The sequence below is a fragment of the Pleurodeles waltl genome, chromosome 4_1, assembly GCF_031143425.1.
Source record: "Pleurodeles waltl isolate 20211129_DDA chromosome 4_1, aPleWal1.hap1.20221129, whole genome shotgun sequence".
Taxonomy (NCBI): Eukaryota; Metazoa; Chordata; class Amphibia; order Caudata; family Salamandridae; genus Pleurodeles; species Pleurodeles waltl.
The window spans coordinates 809,274,138-809,300,897 of record NC_090442.1 but is presented as its reverse complement, the minus strand read 5'-3'; the positions used below and the strand labels follow the sequence as shown (position 1 = coordinate 809,300,897).

At 48.3% G+C, this 26,760-nt stretch overlaps 1 protein-coding gene across 1 annotated transcript in view; it reads left to right on the top strand.

The window, feature by feature from the left end:
- CFAP54 (cilia and flagella associated protein 54) overlaps positions 1–26,760 on the top strand; it is a 1,075,777-nt gene that overhangs the window by 843,714 nt on the left and 205,303 nt on the right. The window contains exon 43 of the mRNA XM_069229529.1: positions 9,064–9,151. Within this exon, the coding sequence (XP_069085630.1) occupies positions 9,064–9,151 (88 nt within the window). The remainder of the gene's footprint in view (positions 1–9,063; positions 9,152–26,760) is intronic.

Here is a 26,760-nt window from a genome sequence, read left to right as displayed (position 1 = left end):
CAGATTGTAGAAAATAAGTTTTTAAGAAGGCTACTAGCAGTCCCCCAATCTACATCAGTAATGTTCTGTCATGAAGAAGTAGGTTTGAGATACATATCTAGTTATATAAAGCTTCAACCTGTATTATTATGGTTAAAAATTTGGACTAAGCCAGAAGCATCCCTATGCAGAAAGGTGATACAGGACTGTCTCCTTTTATCACGATCCCTGTATATACCTTGGCTTAGATATGTCCATCTCTCCCTACTATCTTTAGGATTAGGAGAATTTTTCCTTAAACCGGATATTTTAACAAAACAGGACATTAAAAAGGTGAAAGATATATATTGTCAGAAAAGCCAGGACATGGAGCCAACCTCGGGCACAAATAGAACACTGGTGAGGAATCAGATACAACAACTGCAACCTAAGCTATAGTTGACTACCACTAGCCTCGACTGACAAAGGATCTTACTGACGAGGCTACGCTTAAATACATTACATTATTTGGTAGCATTTCCAGTACGTGGAACTTGGTTCAAAAATCTTCCTCCTTGTTGCTGTGATGGAAAGACACACCAGAGTACATTGCACTTTATGCTCTTTTGCACTTTTTATGCCGTTCTGAGAAAAAGGTTTTTACGCCCGTTATTTTTATCTAAAAGTATTAGAACTAGTCAGCTTGCTTATTTATTCTTACATAACCTGGGAAATGCGGATATAATTCAGGCCGTGTTAAATTTTATATATGCTGCTTATGGAATCCGAAATATGTATTAATAACGCTTTTAGTAATTTTATGATTAAGAAATCTGTATGTTTTATTTATTGCATGTCTTTTATGGTCTTTCTGTACCGAAGTGATGATGATGAAAATGATATTAATTACTTATTAATATATACATTTGGGCCAAAATTATCTTGGACATTAAACATAAGAATTCTAGTAAATTCCAGAACATGGTAAATGCCCTAAAGAATCAGCAAGGCCCAAAATTGGATTCAACCATCTCAGAGGCGGATTGGACGTCTTTCTTGAAAGTCATTTTCCCCAAAACAAATGTGAAGAGGATCATGTTCCCCCTCAGAGTCCCAGGTCAGGCCACCCAGACTGACAGCCCAGATTCCCACAATGCCAGTAGTGCGGGCAGTGAACTCGACATCACCTGGGTAGGAATCCAACAACTTATAGCTATGGGGAGAAAGACAGGAGCCCCCTGTCCAAACTGGGTCCCTCAGGCCATCTATAAATTAGACCTGCCTAAGTGGGCTGAAGTCATGGTTGCCCATTTCAATCATGCCCTGGCTGGTGAATCAATCCCAGAATCATGGAAGAGATCCATAATCTCTCCAATACACAAAGTGGGGACAAATCAGACCCTAAAAACTATCAACTGATTGCGCCTATTTACTATGACGCAAAATATTTTGCTGGGGTTCTTCTCGAACATCTGGGCTGGTAAAAAAATCAATAATTCCTCCAAACCAAACTGGGTTACTAGCAACTCAGGCACAGATATCAACATCATGGCTTTATCTCTCGTACTCGATTCTTAAATGGCTGCAAATCTTCCACTCTACCTCTGCTTTATTGATTTCAAAGCAGCATTTGACAAATTCCAGTGCAACTTTTGAAAGCCATTGAGAATCTCTACTCTAGAGCTCTAAACAGGGCTGCGTTTTGGCCCCCACTTTATTCAACCTCTTCATGGCCGATTGCTCAACAGCACTCTCTTCCATCAATTCCCATGCTCCACGACTGGGCATGCAGCAACTGCCGAACCTCCTATATGCGGATGACATCATACTACTCAGTAGAACAAGGGTAGGTATGCAAAGTCTCTTTAAAGCCAAGAAGATTACTCCCTCAAGAATGAGCTGCAAATTAATCATAAAAAGACTGAAATCATGATCCTAGGTAAGAGATCCCTGAGGGGGTTCGCAACCTGGGGTTTAAGTGGGAGTAAGCTTGAAGAAACAGTTACTTTTAAATACCTGGGTCTTCTGTGGGAATGTCAGGGCTCCTTTCTTAAACACGAAGAAGAAATAACACAGAAAGGGGCTGCTCTCTCCTTGGGGCTTCGGACATTGTCAACTAAATTGAATAAATCTAAATGCTCAGTCCACTGTTAGAAGTAGCCAGATGTAAGGTGGTTTCTATGTTAGCCTATGGAAGCGTTGTACTTCGTGGCAGAGAATCCAAGGTCCTGGATGACACCATATCGAGCATATACAGGGATATCTTCAAGCCTTCAAGTTACACATCACCGGCACAGATAAGGCTGGAGTTTTGCTTACGCAAACTATCTCTTGTAAGGCGCGCAGCCTATATCAACTTTTTTTCACAAAATGAGAAGTGTGGCCAGAAACACCAGAAACTACAATATTTGGGAGGCAATAACAATGAAGCCCTGTTCGCCGGCACAAAAATATTTTGACACCTCAATAAAGCAGCTTGACATTGAGAGTTTCTGGTCATCAACCACAAGCTATTTAAATCTATAACTAAAAAAGCAAGCCAACATTTGTTGCTAATTGAAGATAAGACAACCTTCGAGAGAAGGCACCATGCCTGGCTAGTTCTAAACAGCTATAGGAATCTAGCCACTCAGCCATGCCTGGGAGAAGTCCTAACCTATAGCATTAAGAGGAAGTACTTGCTTCACCATCTGGGGTCCTACCAGTGGGCAAACATGTGAGACCATGACGCTGGCCCGCAAAAGATGAGCCATGCCAGCTCTGTGGGCTACCACCCAAAGCTGTGCCCCAAATGTTCTGCCCATGCAACAGGACCCTGAGGGGTCGCCGTAGGCTTCTGCACCCACTATGGGTACATCTGGGGGTCCGCATGTGCAGACATGCAGCCCTAAGTTGCCTCAACTCTGTCAATCAAAAACTGATTGCCCAAACGGTGAGATATGAAGGGAGTATAGTGTGCCCTGTCTGATGCAACCTTAATCATTGCCTTAATCTGTTCTCCTTTTGTTAGCTGAATCCTGCGGTTTTCCTGCAACCACTAGCCCATGTCAGTACTACTACCTAATGGGAACAGTGGAAGTGTTCGTCATAACAGTATTGATAATCATCGCTATGACCTAGTCCTAAAGGTCTGTCCATTTGCTCTGTAGAGAAAGATACCAACACCCATAAAAAACTTGCATATGATTTTAGCATTCAGTGGATGTGACTGTAGTAAAGCTATCACTGTTATTAGATGGTGCTTTGTTACTTGCATATATTAGCTCATAGAGGATTCTAGCCACAGATTCCTTACTTTAGAATTTTCCCCAGGTGTCAGACTGGATCCAGAATTTTTTTGTGAGCATTAAGTACCCAGTGTGCCAATAGGTGGCATCGTTCAGCCCCGCATAGCATCTTTTGTCGTAGAAGTGACATGAATGGCGCCTATAAAGGCGCTACTCCAGCATGCTGACTTCATTTCTCTTCTTTCTATGCCAGTCATCACAGATCCGGAGAGAGCTAACCCCAGTCAATTTTTGACTGATTCTTTTTTTTACTTTTGTCGAAGCTTTTTGAGATATTTTCTCCTGATGTGGTAGGTTTGTCCACTAGAAAGGCTGGCTTTAAGCCGTGCGGCTCCGGTCACCGACAGATGTCGGTGACAGACCCGCACGTTATATGGCTTTAGTGTCTCACGCATGACCATGACACCAAGACCTGCGCTGACTGCAGCACCGTGCCCTGCAAGGCCTTAAGGGAGCATTCCTGAAAGCTTCTTGCCACTTGATATGCAACACCGCGATGGTCTTGAACCTGATCAATCTGAAGGTCCTGGGATCGGTCACAGAGCCCAAGAACCTCAGCTCACTTGAAGTTGTCCAGGCGCTTTGGTAAGTCCCACAAGAAAAAGAAAAATAAGAAGTCAAAGAGATCTTCAAATTCACCCAGTCTGTCACGATCGTCTGATGAGATAAGAGAGTGTTGTTTTTGAGGCCTGGCTCCAAGGTTGAGCCTGCACCTTGGCCGGCCCCAATCTTCCCTGAGTTATCGGGAGCTAAAACGACCACCCGCCCATCTCCGTGAGTTGTGTGAAGCCATGCTTCTCATATTTGGGCAGCCCATCCCTGCCATTGGCTCCCACGTTTTTTGGAAGAGGGTCTACTGGTGCTCCCCTGGTTAGTCCCCCTGGTGCTAGTTGGGCCCCTTGGATCCACAGATGGATCTGTACCGGTGCCATTCATACCACCTCGACCTTCCCCGACACCGGGCCTGATGCAGATGCTCCCAGTGCTGATATCCATATTACCGCCCCAACTTTGACAAGGAACAGGAGGGGTGTCATCTGATGCCAACTAGAGCCTTGCCTTCCCAACCACAGTCTGAGCTCTTCTTCTGGGCTAAGACTTTGGGGTTATTTGGGAGGGGACGCCAGACTCTGAGGAATTCCAGCTCCTAGACCCCAGCATGAACTGGTGTGAGGAATTGCCAGATGCCAGTGGACTGGACACCTCTCTAGATACTGCCATGCTGCCTCCCCCGAAAGTAGCTACGGAGGAATGATCTTAATTTGCTATGGAGATGAGAAGGGCAGCTGAAGTCCTGGACCTCAGCTTGCCCTCATTGGCAGTCAACACTAATGTCTTGTCAGAGGTGCTTCAGCCGGGAGTGATCCCCTCAGAACTGCTCCTGCCTTTTAATGAAGCCATTACAGACATCCTGATTCGGACCTGGTCCAAGCCCAGCACAGGATATTAAGTGAACATGAAAGATGCCCGCCCCCATCCTCCCTCCCGAGGCGATCCCAATTTTCTCACACAACAGCCTACCCAAAAGAGCTTGGCTGGTCCAAGCTTCAGCTCACAGTGTTACTCCTGATGCATTTCCTACCACTTCACCGGATAGGTAGTCCAAGAGGCTGGACACCTTAGGCAGGAAAATGTTTACTTCCACTAGCCTAGCATTGTGGTCCGTGAACACTGCATGCTTTTTGGGCCATTACTCCCACCAACTGTGGGATTGAGTTGCACAGGTGCTGCCGATGGGCCTGTAGGAGGACGAGTCCATACTTTTCCAATTTGCTGATGGGGGAGATGCAGACAAGTGCATGATTAGATGTGGAATGGATGCAACTTACTCGCTGGGCAGAGCTGTTTCATCAGCTGTGACCTTACGCCTCCATGCCTGGCTGAAAATGACTGTTTTTTCATGTGATGTCCAAGCCTTGCTTATAGACATACCCTCTGATGGCTCCTGTCTCTTTGGAGACAAGGCGGACTCTGTGCTGGAGCATTTCAAGGATAGCACAGCAACAGCCAGGTCCTTAGGTCTTTCCATGGACCCTCACCAACCCCAATCCACCTTACGTTACTTTTGTGGTCACGGAAGAGGCTTCCAGCCTCCTCCTTAACCGATCAGCCACCATGGCATGCAATGTCCCCAGCCTCTGCCTGGCTGAGGACGCGGTACTCCCAGACCCTGTGGGTCAGTCATGAAAAGGTTGGGTCAGCCACCAACACCACAGCAGCAGCAAACTCCAAACCCCTTTAGTTGCCCTCCGCTTATCATGGGCATCCAGTGGGATGCAGGATACACCATCACCTGCACCACTGGAGGTCAATAACATCAGACCACTGGGTTCTCCAGATTGCCTGAAGTGGCTAGTTTCTACCCTTTGTGATTGTTCCTCCATACATGCCACTTATTTTTAACAGGCTGATAGAGAACCTTCTCTCCCTACTCAACCAGGAAGTTGCGACTGTCTTGGCCCAGGGGCCATAGAGAGGGTGTTGATGCCAGAAGTAGGTTGTGATTGTTTTTACTGCTACTTTCTGGTGCCCAAGAGGGACAGAGACCGATTCTAGCCTTGCACCCTCTCAATTTCGTCCTGAAAAAGGAGAAATCCAGAATGGTCATGCTTGCTCAAGTCCTGTCTTTCCTGGACCTGGGAGAATGGATTGTGGCGCTGGACTTGCCGGATGCATATTTTCACATTCCCGTCCTGCCTGCCCACAGACTTTACATATGGCGCACAATGGGCTCTGAGCACTTTCAATTTGCCATGCTTCCTTTTGGCCTCACCAGCGACCCTTGGGTGTTCACCAAGGTGATGGCAGTGGTTGCAGTTCATCTGTGGAGAACAGGGGTACCAGTCTTTCCCTATCTTGACGACTGGCTGTTGAAGACTGGTTCAAAGCAGGCAGTCGTCTCCTACCTCTGGACTATGACAGACCTCCCTCACTCGCTGGGGTTCACTATCAATGTGCCAAACACACATCTGACTCCTTCTCAAATGCTCCCTTTTGTCAGAGATGTTCTGGAGATGGTGCAGTTTTGGGCTTATCCTCCCAAATGGTGAGTCCAAGATTTTCAGGCTATGATACAGATGTTTCAGCCTCTATCATGTTTTTTGATAAGACTGACTCTTAGGCTGTTAGGCCTCATACCCTCCTGCATCCTGCTTGTGATACATACCTCTTGCATATGTGTGCTCTGCAGTAGGACCTGAAGTTCCAGTGGACACAGCATCAGGGAACTCTGTCTGGTGTTGTCCAGATCTCTGGGGAGCGGCGAAAGAACTTTAATGGTGGTTAATGAACCATGATTGGGTTAGCGGCAGACCACTCCAACCAGATTTGACAGTAGTGCTGGATGTGTCACTGCTGCGATGGGGCTGACATTTGAGATAGGTGGAGATCAGAGGCTTCTGGTCTCCAGCGAAATCCAGACTCCACATCAATCTACTGGAGCCCTGGGCAATCCAGCTGGCATGGAAAGCCTTTTGCCCTCCATCAAGGGAAGGAAAGTGCAGGTGTCATGGACAACACCACCGCATTGTGGCACTGCAACATACAGCGCAGGGTGAGGTTGTGGACCCTTTGTCAAGAGGCCTTGTGCCTCTGAACGTGGCTAGAAGGTCAGAGAATATCCCTGGTGGTTCAACACCTGGTGGGCTGTCTGAATACCGAGGCGGTTGAACTCGGCCAAAGATGCCTAGCGGATCATAAATGCCGTCTCCATCCGACGGTGGTGCAAGGCCTATATCAGCAGTGTAAAGAGCCTTGGTTAGAGATGTTTGCCACCTCAGAGAATGTGCAATATCAGTGGTTCTGCTCTCTGGAGTTTACTGGTTTGCTCTTGTTTCATCTTGAGTGGAGCTCAAGCCTCCTGTATGTCTTTCCAATTATAGCACTCCTGTCCAGAGTTCTCAAGATGATCAGGAATGACTAGGCCCAAGTCATCCTTCTGGCTTTGGACTGTGCTTGAAGAGATTGGTATCTGGAGCTGTTGAACATGGCCACCGGGCCTCCAATTAGACTGCCCCTTCAGGAGGATCTTCTGTCTGAACAGCAGGGGAGGGTTATCCACCCAGACCTTTCAAAACTTCACCTTCATGCGTGGAGATTGAGTGGCGACAGTTGACAGCTTTCAGCCTTTCACTTGAAGTCTGTAATTTCATCTTGGCAGCCAGGCGTCCCTCCACCAAGACCGGTGTACTCCTGCCGTTGGGGCAAGTTTGTGGCACAGTGTACAGAAAAGCAAGATGCCCCTCTTTCTGCTCCCTTTTCTCAGGTCCTTCTATTTATTCTTTCTCTTCTCCAGCTGGGCTCTGCTTTGGGCACCTTAAAGGGCTATCTTTGTGCCAGGTCAGCCTTTCAGCCGTTGCCTGATCAGCCATCACTCTTAAAATCCCCTATTGTAAATAGTTTTGAAAGGTTTCCAAAATATTTTTCCACCTTCACCATTTATCATGCCCCAGTGGACCTCAATCTCGTCCTCACTTTCCTGAAGTGTGCTGCCGTTGAGATGCTTCATAACTGTCCTCTCAGGCTCCTTACCATGAAGACTGCCTTCTGCACGGCAATAGCATCTGGTCCGATGGTCAATGAGCTTCAGGCTTTGCCATCTAAGTCGCCGTACCTGAACATCTTCCCAGATAAGCTATTTCTGAGCACTAAAGCTTTCTTCCTGACAGTGTAGATCAGTTCATCACCCTGCCTACCTTTTACGCTCTGCCTCATCTATCTAAAGAAGAGGAGCAACTCCATGAACTGGACACAAAAAGAGCATTGCCGCTCTACGTTGATCACACAGAAGAATTCTGGGTGTACGACTAACTCTTCATGGGATATGTCAGAGTGAAGAATGAGAAGCCCATGCAGAAACAGACCATCTCCAAATGGATCATGCTCTGCATTAAGAAATGTTACGCATTGTCCAAGATCGTTATTTAACCCAGGTCAGGTTAGGGTCATCGGGTTTCCCCTTTTTTTGCATAACGCATTGGCCAAGAAGCATTTCCCTGACGGCTTGTGTACTCATTCCTCCAGAGCTAGGGCTGCAACCACTGTGTTAGCCCATGGGATTCCAGTCGAGGACATCTGCCAGGCAGCAAAGTAGGCCATCTCTACACAAATGTCCTGCCCGGACAGTGAGGTCTGTGGGGACAGATAATTTAATTGTTCAGTTCTGCAGGACTTTGCAATGTGAAACAGTTATGCAGACCCTCCTCAGGGGGGGTATTGATAGGGTATCTATTCTAGGTAAGGAATTTGCTGCTAGAAGTCTCTGTTGGATTACGTAGCTTCGGTAATGCCTTATCTGGCAGAGACTCTATCTAGCTGCAGATTCCTTATCGACTCAACCATCCTCCCTACTCTGGAAACAAATTTCTAGGGTCAGGCTTTCTCTTTTCAGAGCCCTAGTTTTCCACACCTGTAGTCAGTGTTCTTCATGGCTTCTACACTCCTGGCTTGGAAAGTCTCAAAAAGAAACTGACGTCAGCGTGTCGGGGAGGAGCCTACATAGGCATGTCACTTATGGCACAGATTATATCAATGACTCCACACTGAGCCTAATGAAGCTATCTACATGCATGCAAGGGTACTGCTCACACAAAAATTCTGAATCCAGTCTGACACCTGGAGATAAATCTAAGGTAAGGAATCTTTGGATAGATGGAGTATCCCAGGTAAGGCGTTACCGAAGGTAAGTAACTTGCTCATCCCCGCACCAGAATCTTTTCTTATTTCATGCTAAAACTATGAAAAGAAACTCTTCATCTACATTGGAAAAAAGTTAAAATTTGAAAATGTTAACACACGTTTTTATTATTGGTGCAAACAGAAATACTTCATGGCAATAACCAACCAGGCCTCAAAGCTCAAGCACTTCATGAACTTGGGAATCTCCACATGTATGCAAGGCACAACAGGTAATGATTCTGTACGTGCATTTGTTTTCCCAAAAATAACACACCTTTTTATTGTTTTGTTTTCGTTTTCTGTATTGCCATTATAGTATATCTGTTTAAAGATAGTAGGTCATCCTCTGATGGACACTAAATTACCTTTCCCTTAAACTCTGCACATAAGATTGTAAGAAAGAGGATATTGAGATAAAAGCACAAAACAGACTGAAGGAAGACTGGGAAAGGCAAAGCATCACATGTACCAAGGAAAAATAGAAGGAGGAAGACGAGGAAAAAAAATGTTGGTGGGTTATTGTAAGGTGGACCACAACCAAGCCTTTATAGGAATGTGAAAATGATCCCTTTCCTACCCAATCGAAGCCAACCAATAATAGCAAACAATAAGCTAAAAGTTGTCATTTATCGTATGGAATCCCTGTAATAATTTTTTTATCAATGTATCTCCATTAGGTTCTAAGCAGTTTTTAGAGTTAATCTAGTTTTACATATTTCCCCCAAGCATCTTTAATTTATTTATTTTAACAATGTTGATTTTGACTGCTTACTTCAATGGAAAGTTTCTGTCTGCATCCATGTTTGCCTGTTCAGCCCGTGGGCACTTCTATTTTATTTACAACGTCCTCTGTCCCAAGATGTGGTGTTTCTTTACCTGACGTCTAGAAGTTTGGTAATGACATGCTACTTGTCAATGAAAGTGCTCTGTGCTTTTCATGACACCAAACTATTCCTCAGAGTACACCTTATAGTTATCCATGTGACACACACACACAGGCCAATTCTTCCTCATCATTAACTTGCCTTCTGAGATCTCAGGTCCAACTCTATGTGTCAGGTATTGGTCCTGGGTACTGCACAGCAGTAGTGGTAGTGGCTTGAAGACTTTAGGCTGCCAACTTGCCCCAGCAGGCTCCTTCAGCTGTTATGTCCCTGTGGTGCGATCAGGAGGCCAGTCAGCTGGCCTTTAGAGTTCTCTTGGCTTGATTGGGCTCTGGAGACAGATTCTGCCTGAGCGGGGCACGGCAGACAAAGTTTCTGTCTTCACTAGCCACCAGTTGCAGCAGGTGTAGTCCTTGTCAGTGTAATCTTTCTTTGTTGGTCTCTAAGTGCATCAGGGCAGTCCTTCATTGGTCAATCTTCCGAATCAGTCAACATCTGAGTTCTGGGTGCCAGGGGTACTGCCTTTATGCTTAGAAAGGGCCCTCAGTGCAGGATGCAGTTTGTGGCCAATAGGCTACCAGCCTCCCTTCCTCCTGGTGACCACTTCCTGTGGAGTGTGGCATCTGGCTATCCAAGGATGCACCATTCTGCCCTTTGCCAAGATATTGGTGTACAGACCTCGCAAACCCACCACGAGATGTGCCTACCTCAGGGCTACACACCCCTGGGGAATACGATTTAGCAACTGGTTTCCCCACTCTGCCTCCTGTGCACACCCTTCTATCTCAACAATGAGGCAGTACTCCCCTCTGGTGTTAAAAATCTGCCCTTCAAAGGCTGCTTCACCTTTGAAGCCTGCCTTTTGGGGCTAGCACCCAAGTGGCTTCCTGCAGGAGGGAGGTGACATCTCCCTGGCCTGCAATCACTCATTTTTGTATTTCCTGAGTCATTAGCATGTCTCTCCAGGAGGACAGAAAGCTGCCTCCTGGAGCGAGCTGTATGTGTGCCAGGGAAGGCACAGGATTTTGTGAGGCAACAGAATGGCAGCTTTGCTAAAACTGCCCACTGCAACAACTTACAATAATTTAAACTTGAAATACAAGTCGAGCTTACTATAACATGTTGTTTGATACCTTGGACTACCCACTTTGGTTGCACCATTTATGAGTAAGCATAGCTGAGGCGGTCAGCGTGTAAGCCTTTACTCAGAAATTAGGTGACCAAGTCTTTCCACAGTAAAAACTGTCATTTGGCATGTTCTACTGTCATGTGTTAGACCTGACAGCCTTAGGGTGGTCACCCCTAACTTTTTGCCTGCCTCTCTCCACTTTTTGGACACTGTTTTTGCTGGTTTTTAGACTCTGCACACTTTACCACTGCTAACCAGTGCTAAAGTGCATATGCTCTTTCCCTTTAATCATGGTAACATTGGATCATACCCAATTGGGCTATTTAATTTACTTATAAGCCCCTAGTACTGTGCACTATATGTGCCCAGGGACTGTAGATTAAATGCTACTAGTGTGTCTAGTTTGGACTCTTGCTCTGGGCAAGACTGCTGGTTTAAGGATGACAGTACTTATGTTTGTAGGTGACTATGCCTATCCTACAACAAGTTGCAACTGTAGTCCCAACCCTTCTGGCTCACTAGCAGTACCTCACCAACAACCCAAACAGTTGAAGGTGATTTGTGGCAGCCTTTAAGCATGGACTCAGAAGTATGACATCTCAGGGAGTGCCGTGGTAAACAGATATTACCCCTTTCTCACAGATATATCATGTCTCAGCCAAACACAGGCAATAATGAAGATGCAGTAATGTTTCAATAGTTTTTATTTAATATAATAGGGTAAATTGTATGGGCTGCAATGATTAGGATAATGAACAGTGCAAGAGATAGAATTGTAAAGACGAGGGTAATGATTATGAAGACCCCCGCCATCTTGTATTAGCATAGAAAAACATGAAGTGTATCATATGTCAGTGTACCCTATCATAATAGTCCTAAACTTCTACCTAGAGAAGAGCTGGGTATGTTAAACCTAATCTGCCAATGCCATGTCCCTGGAAGGATCCCCCAACCCTGGTTACCTTGGATGAGGTCTTGAGCTCAAACTTCGGAAGAACACGAAGTCCGGGTCAGCGTCAAGTCGACGTGCAGCATCGATAGCAGCGATGGTATCTGGTCTGAATCCCTCTGATTATCTGTCCAAAGTGTGATGTATAACACTGCATGCTTGGGACGGTAATTTCTAATGAGAGCACCTATAGTCTGTTTGTCTTTGTTGCATTAGTTGACACCTTAGCGCGGTGACACTGATAACATAATTCTAAACAAAGGAGCCTAACTATAAACAAGGCAGCCATCTTAGAAGAATTAATTTTATAAATGGTCTAAGACAGAGCAAGCTAAGTAGGTTAAAAGTCACTAAGTGACGGGGGCACAAGTCTGCAAGCCAAACGCTATACTAACTGCTGTTATCCCATTAAAAGAAACTAGGATTCACTACACCCTCCCATTGCCGTAACAAGTATGACGCCAGTACTGGCCGCCACCGAAGGTGAGGTAATCCAAAAGCTAAAAAAGCTGCTCTGAACTAAAAGCGAAGCATAAAAACCAAAGTTAAAAACATAGTTAAAATTTTAATGTTTAGAACATACTAAAGAGACTTAAAGTCAACCATGACAAGCACAGCAGGCCAAAGTAAATCATTGTGGCGTGGAACTATAGTCATGATCTTGAAAACTAGCTCCGAAGTCAACTTGCAAAAAGTCATCAAAAAATGAGGCCAAATCGTCTGATGTGAGATCGATCACTTGGGCGGATGGATTCACAGAGCAAAAGTGCGCAATAGTCTCTTCTGCGGGTCCACCTGCGTCAGTGCCATTGTCCGTAGATGGTAGAACCAACTCAAAGTGTTCATAAGTGGCCTTGCGGATCAGTCTTAGTCTCATGGGGCATGACCGTGTATGAACCCTCATCAGGGATATCAGCAGTTCTGGGTCCACAGGAGATACTGGCAGGATGGCAAGACACACAGTTGGCAAATGTTCAAAGAAGCACCATAAGCAGCAAAAGACCAGCTGCATGCACCAGAGGAGTGGTCGAAATGACAGTGACCAATTCCACTTTAGATCCTCCAGCAAGGAAGCATCGAAGATCTGAACCATGCGTTCACAGCACAGTTGTGCAGGTGGCAGTGGCTCCATCTCTCCGTGTAGATGCAAAGAGACAACCACTGCGAATCAGAAAAAATAGCAGTAGCATTCTGCCAAATAATGCCAAAATTATAGGAAAGAAACCAAACACACTTGAAAAGAGTGAATGGATGGCCAACGGGAATACTCCGAAGATAGTCTGGAAGATGGACACAAATCCAGACCCGACAGCCGTAAAGAAATGGACAATCCCTGTAGTGCTCGAGGCATTGAATATTCTGGATACCAGCTCACCAGAGTGCTTGGAGAAGTTGGTAATTAATAGGGATTGTATCTCGGCTGATGATCTCACAATCTGGAGCGCATACGTCTCTCTAGCGGATGTCAACATGATCTGTTTCTGAAACAGTAGCGCCTTTAGTCTACTCAGCTTGTCATAATGTACATTAATAGTATCAATGTGAGGCCACATTTCTGATATCTTTATCTCTTGTGTGAGGGGGGGAATAAAACATGTCCGCAACACGTAACGACCTTAGAGACCGAAATTGTGTAGGCAATGCCCGGTCGCATACCGCAACAGGTTTGATAGCTCAGCACCACGTAACTGCCATTGGTAAGTACATGAAATGCTGGTCAAATCAAAGAGATGGGAGAACCCTTCAGAAAACAGGCCAAGTTCGCGACCCCCGCATTGCAGTGGCTGTGAAGGGACACCTGCTTGCAGATCATAGAATGACTAACAGTAGTCTCACAGTCGCTTCTGCTAAGAAAGATTTCAGTTTCGCCGTTCAGACATTTATATTCAAAAGGCAACTTCCACTCTTCCTTAATATAGCTATCACCCAAACGCTCATACCTGCCCATGGCGAGATGTTTCAAGCACTTTGAAAAACGAAAGGTGGATATGGGCAGATGAATAATGCCATGTATGAGCCAGACAGTCGAAGGACTCTCTGCAATCGTAAAAGGAAACTTTTCCAACTTCTCTATATGAATTATGGTGAAACTCGCTTCCCTTTTAGCGATTATCTGTTGTTTCTCAGATAGATTAAAAGCAGCAAACAATTCACTAACAATAATATATCTCCATGGAACACGGCCATTTTTCAATGTTTGTAACGTACAACCAAGCTGCATAATAGAACGCAGCTCACTCTGTCCATGGTATAAACGGGACATGTCTGACTGAATAATATCAATCGAAGACAATACTATGTTTGTGAGTGAATAAATTCTGTTGGATAGGGTGTTCATGCTGTTATCGACAACCACCAAAGCCTTTCTAAGTTTTCCTTATCTATCTGCCTTAAATGTGCAGCGGCTTCTGTCTGAGAATGTTTCCATAAATCATTATACATCGCATATAGAAATCTTTTAGATCGCTGTTTCCTAGGACCTAACAGGAAATCCTGTAAGTCCATATCTTCAGAAAGTGTGTTCAGGTGTTCTTTAACTGCGGCTAACTTGTTAGACTTTACCCATTGTTGACACAGTTTACGGACACTGTATGTAGTAACTATCCCCGTGTGTTGACCTGAGATGAAGTGAGGATCTGGCCAGCTAATCTTAAAACCCCCTAAGGAATTTAAAAAACGAGTCTGACATCCATTGGTGTCTATTGGGCAAACTAACCACCCGCCGGGACTGGAAAGTGAAGAATTATAGGTACCAGCCTGAACTTTTGCATCTAGCTCTTCCTCTGTGTTATTCAGGAAGAATTGGCAATGATTAAATTTAGCCGGTGTGGGGATACTGGGTGTGTTCATTTCTTTTATTTTTGCTACCCCGAGGCAGGATATCTGTTGAACAGTGTCATTTAAAAAAATCATTTGTACAGGAATCAGGCATGCTTTAAACAAGGCCTCCCTACCCTGTATTTGCCAATCCTGTGTCCCCTATACACTCTTTAAATCAATAGTGTTCTTCTAGTGATCGTAACCTTCAATGTTAAGACGGGAAACAAAGGCATCTGAATATATCGGTTTTGTATCTGTTAGCAAAATTTTCCTAATTTTTGAACGAGGCAATTTGAAAAAATAGGACTCAGAGTTTCTTGTGTCATGCCCAGGGAAATAAGTGAATTTTTCTAAATAATTTTTTGGGATCCCCACTGGTGACGTTGAACAATGTTCCCATTGTGTGTAATTAAGTATAGGCCTATGTATAGTTGCACGGTGCAGATAGTAATGTCCCTAATTATTTTACTATAACATTTCCCCATAATTCATTGTATTTACATATACATCATCACTTTCAAATATTGAATAGTCCTTCATTTCAGTTAACATATTATCAACTGTCAGGACATCCTAACCATCAGATACAACACCGGGTGTGATAACATCTGTCATCGATATTTTAAATACATATGGAATTTGAATGACCTCAGTAGGCCCGTATATTTCAAAGGGAACTTTGTCCCACACAATCCCATCAGAGACAGGTACTACTGAAATGTTCACCGGGGACAAGTCTCTGCGGACCTTGTGTGAGGAATGATGTGGGGTTAAAACTTCATCTATTGGTGCTACAATTGCACGTTCCGGGATGTAATGACCATTTATAATTAAGAAAAAAAACAGTCATGAAACAAATCCATAGAAATAAGGTAATAAATATTAGGCAGAACCAAAAATAGTTCCAGGGATATATCAAGTAGTTCTTTTTAAGCCAATGATATAGCTGATGTGTCTTTGAATCATTTTCAATCGCATGAGTGGATGAGTCTGAAGAAAAGTCATCAATGTCGACGAAGTAGCCAGAGACAGTCTCTACAAAAACAGGAGCATGTTCAGTACTTGTAGATGTGTTTTTTTCTTGCAAGGGCTCATAGTGAATAGTGCCATCAGTCTGTGTTGTATTGGTCTATAAAACCGCCAATTCTTGACCATATGTTGTTGTGGAAGTGTTGACTGGAACCAGCAAGAGTTCATTCTCCGCCCTCCCCATGGTCGAGGAGGAACTTATAGCATTGTTGGACATTGTAGCATAGTCCATAGTAGTATTGGTCACTCTGTTCTGAAGAGGAATGTCCTGTTGGGTAGTGAGAGGGGATCGAGAACCACCCAAGGGACCTCTGGGTCTACTGTGCAGGATCGGCCACATGGTGTAGTTTGACATTGTCAATTGAAACAAATCTGTTTCCTCGGGAACCAGGCAACGGTGGTAAAATTACAGTTCTGGTATCTTGTATTCCCAAGACTGAGACTGGTGCTCTGTAGGATTGACCGAATTCCTTCTATACAGCAATCTTTTCACGAACCAGGATTGTAAGGAAATGCCTCCTTGGCATGGTTACCCCCTGATTTTTTGCCTTTGCTGATGCTATGTTTTGAATTGAAAGTGTGCTGAGGCCTGCTAACCAGGCCCCAGCACCAGTTTTCTTTCCCTAAACCTGTACTTTTGTTGTAACAACTGGCACACCCTGGCATCCAGGTAAGTCCCTTGCAACTGGTACCCCTGGTACCAAGGGCCCTGATGCCAGGGAAGGTCTCTAAGGGCTGCAGCATATCTTATGCCACCCTGGGGACCCCTCACTCAGCACAGACACACTGCTTGCCAGCTTGTGTGTGCTGGTGAGGACAAAACGAGTAAGTCGACATGGCACTCCCCTCAGGGTGCCATGCCAACCTCACACTGCCTATGCAGTATAGATAAGTCACCCCTCTAGCAGGCCTTACAGCCCTAAGGCAGGGTGCACTATACCATAGGTGAGGGTACCAGTGCATGAGCACTGTGCCCCTACAGTGTCTAAGCCAAACCTTAGACATTGTAAGTGCAGGGTAGCCATAAGCGTATATGGTCTGGGAGGCTGTCAAACACGAACTCCACAGCACCATAATGGCTACACTGAAAACTGGGAAGTTTGGTATCAAACTTCTCAGCACAATAAATGCACACTGATGCCAGTGTACATTTTATTGTAAAATACACCCCAGAGGGCACCTTAGAGGTGCCCCCTGAAACCTTATCCAACTACCTGTGTAGGCTGACTGGTTTTAGCAGCCTGCCACACTCGAGACATGTTGCTGGCCACATGGGGAGAGTGCCTTTGTCACTCTGTGGTTAGTAACAAAGCCTGCACTGGGTGGAGATGCTTATCACCTCCCCTTTGCAGGAGCTGTAACACCTGGCGGTGAGCCTCAAAGGCTCACCCCCTTTGTTCCAGCACCACAGGGCATTCCAGCTAGTGGAATTGCCCACCCCCTCCGGCCACGGCCCCACTTTTGGCGGCAAGGCCGGAGGAGATAATGAGAAAAACAAGGAGGAGTCACTGACCAGTCAGGACAGCCCCTAAGGCAACCTGAGCTGAAGTGACTGACTTTTAGGAATCCTCCATCTTGCAGATGGAGGATCCCCCCAATAGGGATAGGAATGTGACCCCCTCCCCTTGGGAGGAGGCACAAAGAGGGTGTAGCCACCCTCAGGGCTAGTAGCCATTGGCTACTGCCCTCCCTGACCTAAACACACACCCCTAAATTCTGTATTTAGGGGCTCCCCTGAACCGAGGAACTCAGATTCCTGCAACCTAAGAAGAAGAGGACTGCTAAGCTGAAAACCCTGCAGAGAAGACGGACACCAACTGCTTTGGCCCCAGCCCTACCGGCCTGTCTCCCTCCTTCGGAAGAAAACTGCTCCAGCGACGCTTTCCCCAGGACCAGCGACCTCTGAATCCTCAGAGGACTGCCCTGCTCTAAAAGGACCAAGAAACTCCCGAGAACAGCGGCCCTGTTCACCAAAGACTGCAACTTTGTTTCCAAAGAAGCAACTTCAAGACAACAGCATTTCCCGCCAGAAGCGTGAGACTTGCAACCCTGCTCCCGACGACCCCGACTCGACTGGTGGAGAAACAAAGCTTCAGGGAGGACTCCCCGGTGACTCCGAGACTGTGAGTAACCAAAGTTGTCCCCCCTGAGCCCCCACAGCGACGCCTGCAGAGGGAATCCCGAGGCTCCCCCTGACCGCGACTGCCTGACTCTAAGATCCCGACGCCTGGAAAAGACTCTGCACCCGCAGCCCCCAGGACCTGAAGGATCGGAACTCCAGTGCAGGAGTGAGCCCCAGGAGGCCCTCTCCCTTGCCCAGGTGGTGGCTACCCCGAGGAGCCCCCCCCTTGCCTGCCTGCATCGCTGAAGAGACCCCTTGGTCTCCCATTGATTCCTATTACAAACCCGATGCTTGTTTGCACACTGCACCCGGCCGCCCCTGCGCTGCTGAGGGTGTAATTTCTGTGTGGACTTGTGTCCCCCCCCGGTGCCCTACAAAACCCCCCTGGTCTGCCCTCCGAAAACGCGGGTACTTATCTGCTGGCAGACTGGAACCGGGGCACCCCCTTCTCCATTGAAGCCTATGTGTTTTGGGCACCACTTTGAACTCTGCACCTGACCGGCCCTGAGCTGCTGGTGTGGTAACTTTGGGGTTGCTCTGAACCCCCAACGGTGGGCTACCTTGGACCCAAACTTGAACCCCGTAGGTGGTTTACTTACCTGCAAGAACTAACAATTACTTACCTCCCCTAGGAACTGTGAAAATTGCACTGTTTTAAAATAGCTATATGTGTTTTATTTGAAAAGTATATATGCTATTGTGATTATTCAAAGTTCCTAAAGTACTTACCTGCAATACCTTTCATGCAAAATATTACATGTAGAATTTGAACCTGTGGTTCTTAAAATAAACTAAGAAAATATATTTTTCTATACAAAAACCTATTGGCCTGGAATTGTCTCTGAGTGTGTGTTCCTCATTTATTGCCTGTGTGTATGTACAACAAATGCTTAACACTACTCCTTTGATAAGCCTACTGCTCGACCACACTACCACAAAATAGAGCATTAGTATTATCTCTTTTTGCCACTATCTTACCTCTAAGGGGAACCCTTGGACTCTGTGCATACTATTCCTTACTTTGAAATAGTGCATACAGAGCCAACTTCCTACAAGGATGATTTTTCATCTCAAAATTGTTGAAGCTCCTGTAAGACAGTGTGACGTTTATTTATGTCAGAAGGTGTTTCTGCTGCCCCCGTACCAGAACCATCAAGATCTGGGACATACATAGGTATCCCAAAGAGAACCTCATAGGGAGTTCGTCCCCCCCAAGGACCGTCTTGGCAGATTATTCAGTGCTCTCTGGACCCCATATAGGTGATAAAGCCAGCTGCGGCCAGAACCTAATACTCTAGCTGTTAAGGACTGCTTTAGATCACGGTTCCGCCTCTCCACAACCGAATTTCCCTCGGGATGGTATGGTGAGGAGTAATGGAGTTCAACACCCATCGTCCCCATGGTGTCCCTGAATGCCTTAGAGGCAAATGCAGGGCCCTGGTCCGAGTGGAATGCTGCAACCGCATATGTACCGATAAAGATCAGCAAATCTTTTATAACAGTTAAAACGTCAGCTGACCACTGCGGCCATACCCACAGGAATCTAGAACAAGAATCTACAGCGACTAGAATGTATTTGTATGCACCATCCGGTTGGAGTGGACCGCAGTGGTCCAGATACACACATTGTAATGGCCTACAGGACACTACGAGGGACGTCTGTGGTGGGTGTTTGATATTCGAGCACTTTATCTGCTGGCAGATGTCACAACAAAGGACATATTGCTTTGTCTGTTAGACCTGGCCACCAGAATCTTTTCTGTAAGAGTGTTACCATGGCCGAAATACCAGCATGAGCAGAAGCGACACCCTGATGTGCTGCTTTTACTAGACCTAGGGGGTCATTACGACCTCGGCGGTCTTTTTGCAAGACCGCCGAGGGACCGCCGTGCGGAAGACCGCCTGTGCACGCGGTTTGCCGCTCGGCGTATTATGACTGTTGGCTGCTCTCCGTCATTTTCTTGACGGAGAGCCGCCAACAGCCATACTGACGGGCAGCGGGGAATTGGAGGTTGCTCCACCTCCACCGCCACGCCAACAGAACACCACTCAGCGAATCATGTCCTGTGATTTGACGCGGCGGTGTTCTGTTGGCGGTGTGGTGTCGGCGGAGCTGCCCCCATGGCTCCTGTCCCCTCCCAGAGGATCGACGGGCCAGGTAAGTCGATCGTCCGTTAGGGGAGGGGGTGGGGGGGTGTTGGGTGTTGTGTGCGTGCATGGGGGTGTGCGTGTGTGTATGTAGAGGGGGGTGTGAGTGCGTGTATGCTTGCGGGGTGTTGTGTGTATGGGAATGAGTGCGTATATGGCTGTGGGTATGTCTGTATGGATGTGTGCATGTATGTTTGAATGTGGGTGTGCGTGTCTGACTGTGTGTGTAGATGTAGGCATGTATGTCGGGGTGTGTGTGTGTGTGTGTGTGTTGGTGGTGCCTGCATGCGTGTTGGGTGTGTGTGAGTAATGTTATGTTCGGGTCGGGGTGGGGAGGGGGGCCCTGCCACCTTTGGGGGGTGGTGGGGGGTGTAGTGGAGGGAGTCGGGCGGGGGATGGGGAGACCCCTATCAGTGCCAGGGAAGATGTTCCCTGGCACTGATAGTGCTTACCGCCATGGATTTCATGGCGGTTGAAACCGCTGGAAATCCACGGCGGTAAGCCGGGTCCAAATACCACCGGCGGTATACTGACGGCCACCGGGCTGGAGACCCAGGTCTCCAGCCTGGCGGTTGTCTCCGCCCTGGCGGGTGGGACGGCGAACCGGCGGATGACCATGGTGGTAACCACCATGGTCATAATACACCAAGGTAAAACCGCCAGCCTGTTGGCGGTCTTACCGCCGGTTCTCCGCCATCCGCCAGGGTTGTAATGACACCCCTTATCTCTGGTCTTCATTGGGGATTGCTCGATCTCCAACCCCAGGAAGTGTTGCATAAGCCACATTCTGTGCACAGATGTGGTACAAATATTTTGTAGGGTTTCCTTTCGGAAGAGACTTGCCTTCAGCTGAAGCTTTCACAGCAGTCATTATTTAATTATCCAATCTCGTATGGAAACGAGTGACTCCAGCCACAGAAGCCGTAGCTACTGCGGATTTGGCTGCTTCATCAGCCAAAGTATTACCGATAACGTGTACTCCTACATGTTGGTGGCCCAATGTATGTACTACATGGACACACAGTACCTTATCCTTAAGATCAGCCACCCTCCCCCACAAAGTCTTGTGTTTTATGGTGTTCCCCTTAGAATCTCTGAACCCGTTCAGTCTCCAATGATTAAAATAATCATTGTAAGACTGAACGCAGTAATAGGAATCACAGACTATTAAAGTCAGTCTTCCTGTCTCTTTGTTTTCTAGCGTTGAACTAAGGGCTTTAAGTTCAGCCAACTGAGCTGTACAGTCCCCTAGGGTCTGCGTGTACGTATTGTGAGGGTGGAAAATTCCATCCTTCATCACTCCACTCATGGCTGCGAAAGCGGCTGAGTATTGATGTTTGGTACCTACAGCTGGTTGGGCTGAACCATCAGTGTAAATGACAGTATCATAGTTGTCTAAAGGTAAAAGATGTAGAGGAGCGGGGCACTCTTGTTCATATTGGAGAAATTCTTGTGTCTGAAGTTTCGGATCAAAAATATAATCTACATCAGTAGCTGTAAGAGAAGTTACCCACTGACTCCAGCGTGGGTGTAGTGCTTTAGCATTAGGAACGCTCGCTTTGGTGACGGCCTCTAGTGCCGGCACCGGGGTAACGACAATGATGCATTTCCCCTGGGCAAGTGGTCTCTCTTTTATGACAGCCATCTAAACTGCAGTTAGAATTTTTTCTATGGGCGCAAAGCGTGGCTCTGCATTCGAATATAAATTCGATTTATGTGCTATGGGCACCGTGTCATCCTCATTGAAGGTGACATACGTGAACCCAAGGGCACCAGCAATTATTCTGATGGCCAAATTCTTCTTGTTGTCACAGGTGTGTAAGTGTTTGGCTTCTAGCATGTTCTGTTGCAAATCCCTAAGAATGCATGTATGTTCAATTGTCCAGTGTCTGCTAGAAAAATCTGGACGTATTAAGTCATATAGTGGCATAATGCGTTGTGCATAGTCAGGAATGCATGTTATGCCAAAATGAAAAAAAACAAGTAAAGACTGTAGTTTTCTCAGCGTATTTGGTAGGTGCAGTTGTGTGCATTTTTCTAGGGAGTGTGGGACCAGGCTCTTTCCTTCGTTTTTATAGCTCATATCCCAGGAACAGTACACTGAGAAAGGCGATCTTACTTTTCGTAAAGTTGAATTTATAACCGACTTCTGCAAACCCCAAAATTATCGACCCTCGCAAGATGAATGTTCAGGTCGTCATCTCTGAGATGAGTGTCGTCCACATAGGATAATGCCTCAGGATCAATATCATGTAATATCGACGTTACTCGGGCTGAGAACAGCCCTGGTCTTTTCTTATAGTCCTGGGGTAAATGGCAAAATCGTTTTTGTGAGCCAAATGAGAATGTACTCAGGTCCCTACTTTCTTCTGCTAACTTCTGTCAGAAGAACCCATTGGATATACCCAACGTCATTTTATATTGTTTTCACACTCTGGTGGTCATTACAACCCTGGCGGTCTGTGTTAAAGCGGCGGTAAAACCGCCAACAGGCCGGCGGTAAAAAAAATGGAATTACGACCGTGGCGGAAACCGCCAACATAGACAACCACTTTAACACTCCGACCACCACGGCGGTACAAACAAACACCGCGGCGGCAACCGCCAACAGACAGGCGGAGGACAATGTACCGCCCACACTATTACAACCCACCAATCTGCCACCTTTTCCGGGGCGGATTCACCGCGAAGAAAAACACGGCGGAAACAGGACTTCGAAGGGAAAACGCTCACCTCTACACAACCCACGAGGAATCAGGATGCCATGGAACCCGAGCTCCAGATACTGGCAGCCTATATCTTCCTCCTTCTCTACCAGGAGCACGAATGCCGGCGGCGAAGACAACGGTGAGTACTGCACCTACGATACAGGGGAGGGGGGAAGGAAAAGAGAGTGAAAAACACACACGCAACACCCCCACCCCCACCCACTACAACACACACGCTAATAGATATTGACACATACCAGTTACTCCCCCCAACCCCCCCGGAAGAATGCAAGGACAAAAGGAAATGAGTTAATAATTGTGATATATTCAATTACATACATCAAAAATATTTACAAATACATACATTTATACTATATACAATTATGTACACCAAGAACACAAGTCCAAGGGATTCCACCATCATAGTCCATGGATCACTGGGGCCAAAAGTCATGGGCGAGGCCCAGATAGAAATAAAACAGGCACCTCAGGGGGAAGGGAAGGGGGGCACCTCAGCCGGATGAGTGCACGATGCCAGCTCCACGAGGGGGCTCCATGCTCACTGTTCAATCCTGGGGAGTGCAAAGCCACAATCTCTCAAGTGGATAACAGTCTCCACTGGTTTCTGGAGGGGGCCTTGTGCCCAGAGTGCTTCATCCTGCCCGTGGCGGACTCAGTAGCGTCGGAATCACTGGCGCTGACTGGCCAGCTGGGCTGCTGGCGGCGGTGTCCTGGGCAGCGGTTCAGCTGGTGGCGGTCTTCTCCTGGCTTGCAGGGCTGCTGGCGGCGGTGTCCTGGGCAGCAGTTCAGCTGGTGGCGGTCTTGTCCTGGCCTGCGGGGCTGCTGGCGGCGGTGTCCTGGGCAGCGGTTCAGCTGGTGGCGGTCTTGTCCTGGCCTGCGGGGCTGCTGGCGGCGGTGTGCTGGGCAGTGGTTCAGCTAGTGGCGGTCTTGTCCTGGCCTGCGGGGCTGCTGGCGGTGGTGTCCTGGGCAGCGGTTCAGCTGGTGGTGGTTTTGTCCTGGCCTGCGGGGCTGCTGCTGGCGGTCTTCTCCTGGGCAGTGTGGCTGCTGGCGGTCTTGTCTGTGGCAGCGGGGCTGTTGCTGGCGGTCTACTCCTGGGCAGTGTGGCTGCTGGCGGTCGCTTCCTGGGCAGTGGGGCTGCTGCTGGCGGTCCTGTCTGTGGCAGCGGGGCTGCTGGCGGTCGCCTCTGGGCGGCAGGGCTGCTGCTGGCGGTCTTCACCTGGGCAGTGCAGCTGCTGGCGGTCGCTTCCTGGGCAGTGGGGCTACTGCTGGCGGTCCTGTCTGTGGCAGCGGGGCTGCTGGCGGTCGCCTCCTGGCCAGCGGGGCTGCTGCTGGCGGTCTTCTCCTGGGCAGTGTGGCTGCTAGCGGTCTTGTCTGTGGCAGCGGGGCTGCTGCTGGCGGACTTCTCCTGGGCAGTGTGGCTGCTGGTGGTCTTGTCTGCTGTGCTGATCTTCCCAGACTTGCCGGTTTTACTGTGCCCCTTTCCCGCCTTGGATGGTGTTGCAGCTGTCTCCACACTCCCAACTGTACCTCTGGGAGCGGCTTTGGAGGCTAGTTTCTTTCCCCTCTCCCACTGGGCAACTTTTGATGCTTGACAGTGGGGGACTGTCAGTGCTGTGGCTCCTTGCCACACTGGCTGCCCTGCTGCCTGGTGTACTCCATAATCCGGTGACTACTGGCACCACTGGTCCCGCCGATGTTGTGGCTGAGGTGCTAGGTTGGGACTTGGAGAGTCGGGCCCTAGGAGACTGACGGGGTGGGGGAGGTGAGGGAAAGAGGCCAAGGCTGGCCAGGAAAAGTTTCTTAGGAACACTGGGACGGGTAGCTGGAGGGGGTTTGGGAGTGGAGGAAGAGGTTGTGGTTGTAGGTGGTGTACGTTTGCTGACTTTGGGTGAAGGTGCATGGTCTGGAGGCTGTCGTGAGGTGGATGGCTGTTGGGTGGGTGTGTGGCTGCGTTTGTGTACCTTGGGAGGTGGCCTCACAGACACACTGGGAGAGGACACGGGATGTGTGAATGGTAGTGGGGGTGGTGACTGCACATGTGCGGGTTGTGGTGGTGGGTGTGCTGGTGATGGACGTAGTAGCTGAGGATATAGTGCATGCAGGTGTGAGTGGAGACGAGACAGGGAGGAAGGAGGGAGACTAGGAGGAGGGGGACACAGTGGAGGCAGTGAATGTTGGTGTGTCTGCATGTGTGTGATGCTTGCGTGAGTGCCTGTGGGATGTGTGGTGCTTATGTTTGCCAGAGCTTCCCTTGTGTGTTGAGGTGTGTGCATGCTGGTCTGATGGTGTACTTGGGATAGGCTGAGGTACAGGGGTGTGGGTCTGGGTGGGGGAAGTTGGAGGGGGAGGCTAGAGACAGGGACAATGGCTGCCATCAGTGCTGAGGCCAGAGTCTGAAAAGCTCGCTGATGGCCTGCCTGACCAGAATGAATGCCCTCCAGGTATGCATTTGTCTGTTGCAACTTCCTCCCTACACCCTGGATGGCATTCAAAATGGTAGACTGCCCAACAGTGAGGGACCTGAGGAGGTCAGTGGCCTCCTCACTGATGGCAGCAGGGGTGACAGGGGCAGGGGCTGAGGTGCCTGGGTTGAAGGTAATGCTCACCCTCCTGGGTGAGCGGGCACGGGGCAAAGGCTGAGGGGCTGCTGGGAGGGTGGTGCTGGTAGGGGGGGTGGGGGCTGTACCTGTAGATGCGGGGGGCACAGATGGGGCCGCCACTGCAAAGGAGCTCCCATCAGAGGAGGAGTCCGTCTCGCTGGTGTCAGCTCCTGTCACCGCCGTGGAGCTCCCCTCGCCCTCCGTCCCACTGGTGAATTCGGAGTCTGTAGTGTCGTCCTCCAGGGCCATGTGAGATGCAGCTCCCTCCTGCTCCGGTGCCACTGCCCCTCCGCCTGATGATGCTAAGGCACACAAGTACAGGGAGACCAAAAAAAGGGGGGGGGGGAGACAGAAGAAAGACATGTTCAGTGCATGCAATACCGCTACCGTTGGCGGACATGACAGACACAGAAGCCCCCTGCACTACGGCGCGCACTTGGGGTCCACTATTCAACCCAAGGTACATGGCTTACAAGGCTATGGCCGATTTCTGCACACATGGATGTCACAGGAGCCTGACTAGGTGTAGTTGGCACTGTACGCAGGTGGGGTGGGGTGCCACAGGGCCTGCTTGAAGAAGGGACCTTGCCTAGCAAACTCGCCTTGGCATAGGGGAACCCACAGCCCACCTCCCCCACCCAGACACCTAAAATGCGCGCTAAATCAGCAGAATGAGAGTGTACTCACCCCCTTGTGGCTGCTGTGATGCCCTCAAGCGCCCATCCAAGTCCGGATACGCCACAGCCAGGATCCTGAACATCAGGGGGGTCATGGTGTGACGGGCACCCCTCCCACATTGGGAGGCCATCCCCAGCTGGGCCTCCGCCGTCTTCTTGCTCCAGCGGTGAATGTCCTCCCATCTTTTCCAGCAGTGGGTGCTACAGGAATTGTACAGTGGAAAAGAGAAGTAATTACCAACTGCACCGTCACAGTCATTGGCCCGCATCCCTACCCTTGCGATGACGCACATGCACTCACCATCGTTTCATGCACGCCTCATTCTCCACCCCCTATCTTTCATCCACTCCACGACACACAGGCATTGCCCATACAGCATGCTCACAGTGTACTTACCTGTTTGTCTGGAGGACCGTAGAGAAGCGTGTACTGGGGGAGGACTCTATCCACGAGTTTCTCCAACTCCTCCGTGCTGAAAGCAGGAGCCCTTTCCCCAGACACACGAGCCATTGTCTCTTCCAGACTGAGGTCACAGCAGCACTTGCAGTGTAGGTCCTCTCCTGTCGAAGATCAGCTATCGAGTGATTGAACAGAGAGAAAATGGCGGTCACGTACGTGTCGGTGTGTACCGTCACCGCCCGTGTACATCGTCATTGGCTCCTGGGACCCATTGGGTCCAATGTTAACCAATGAAGAATTGCACTGCGGTCTTCGACTGCCTACCGCAACGGTGTACAACGCCAGCGCAGTT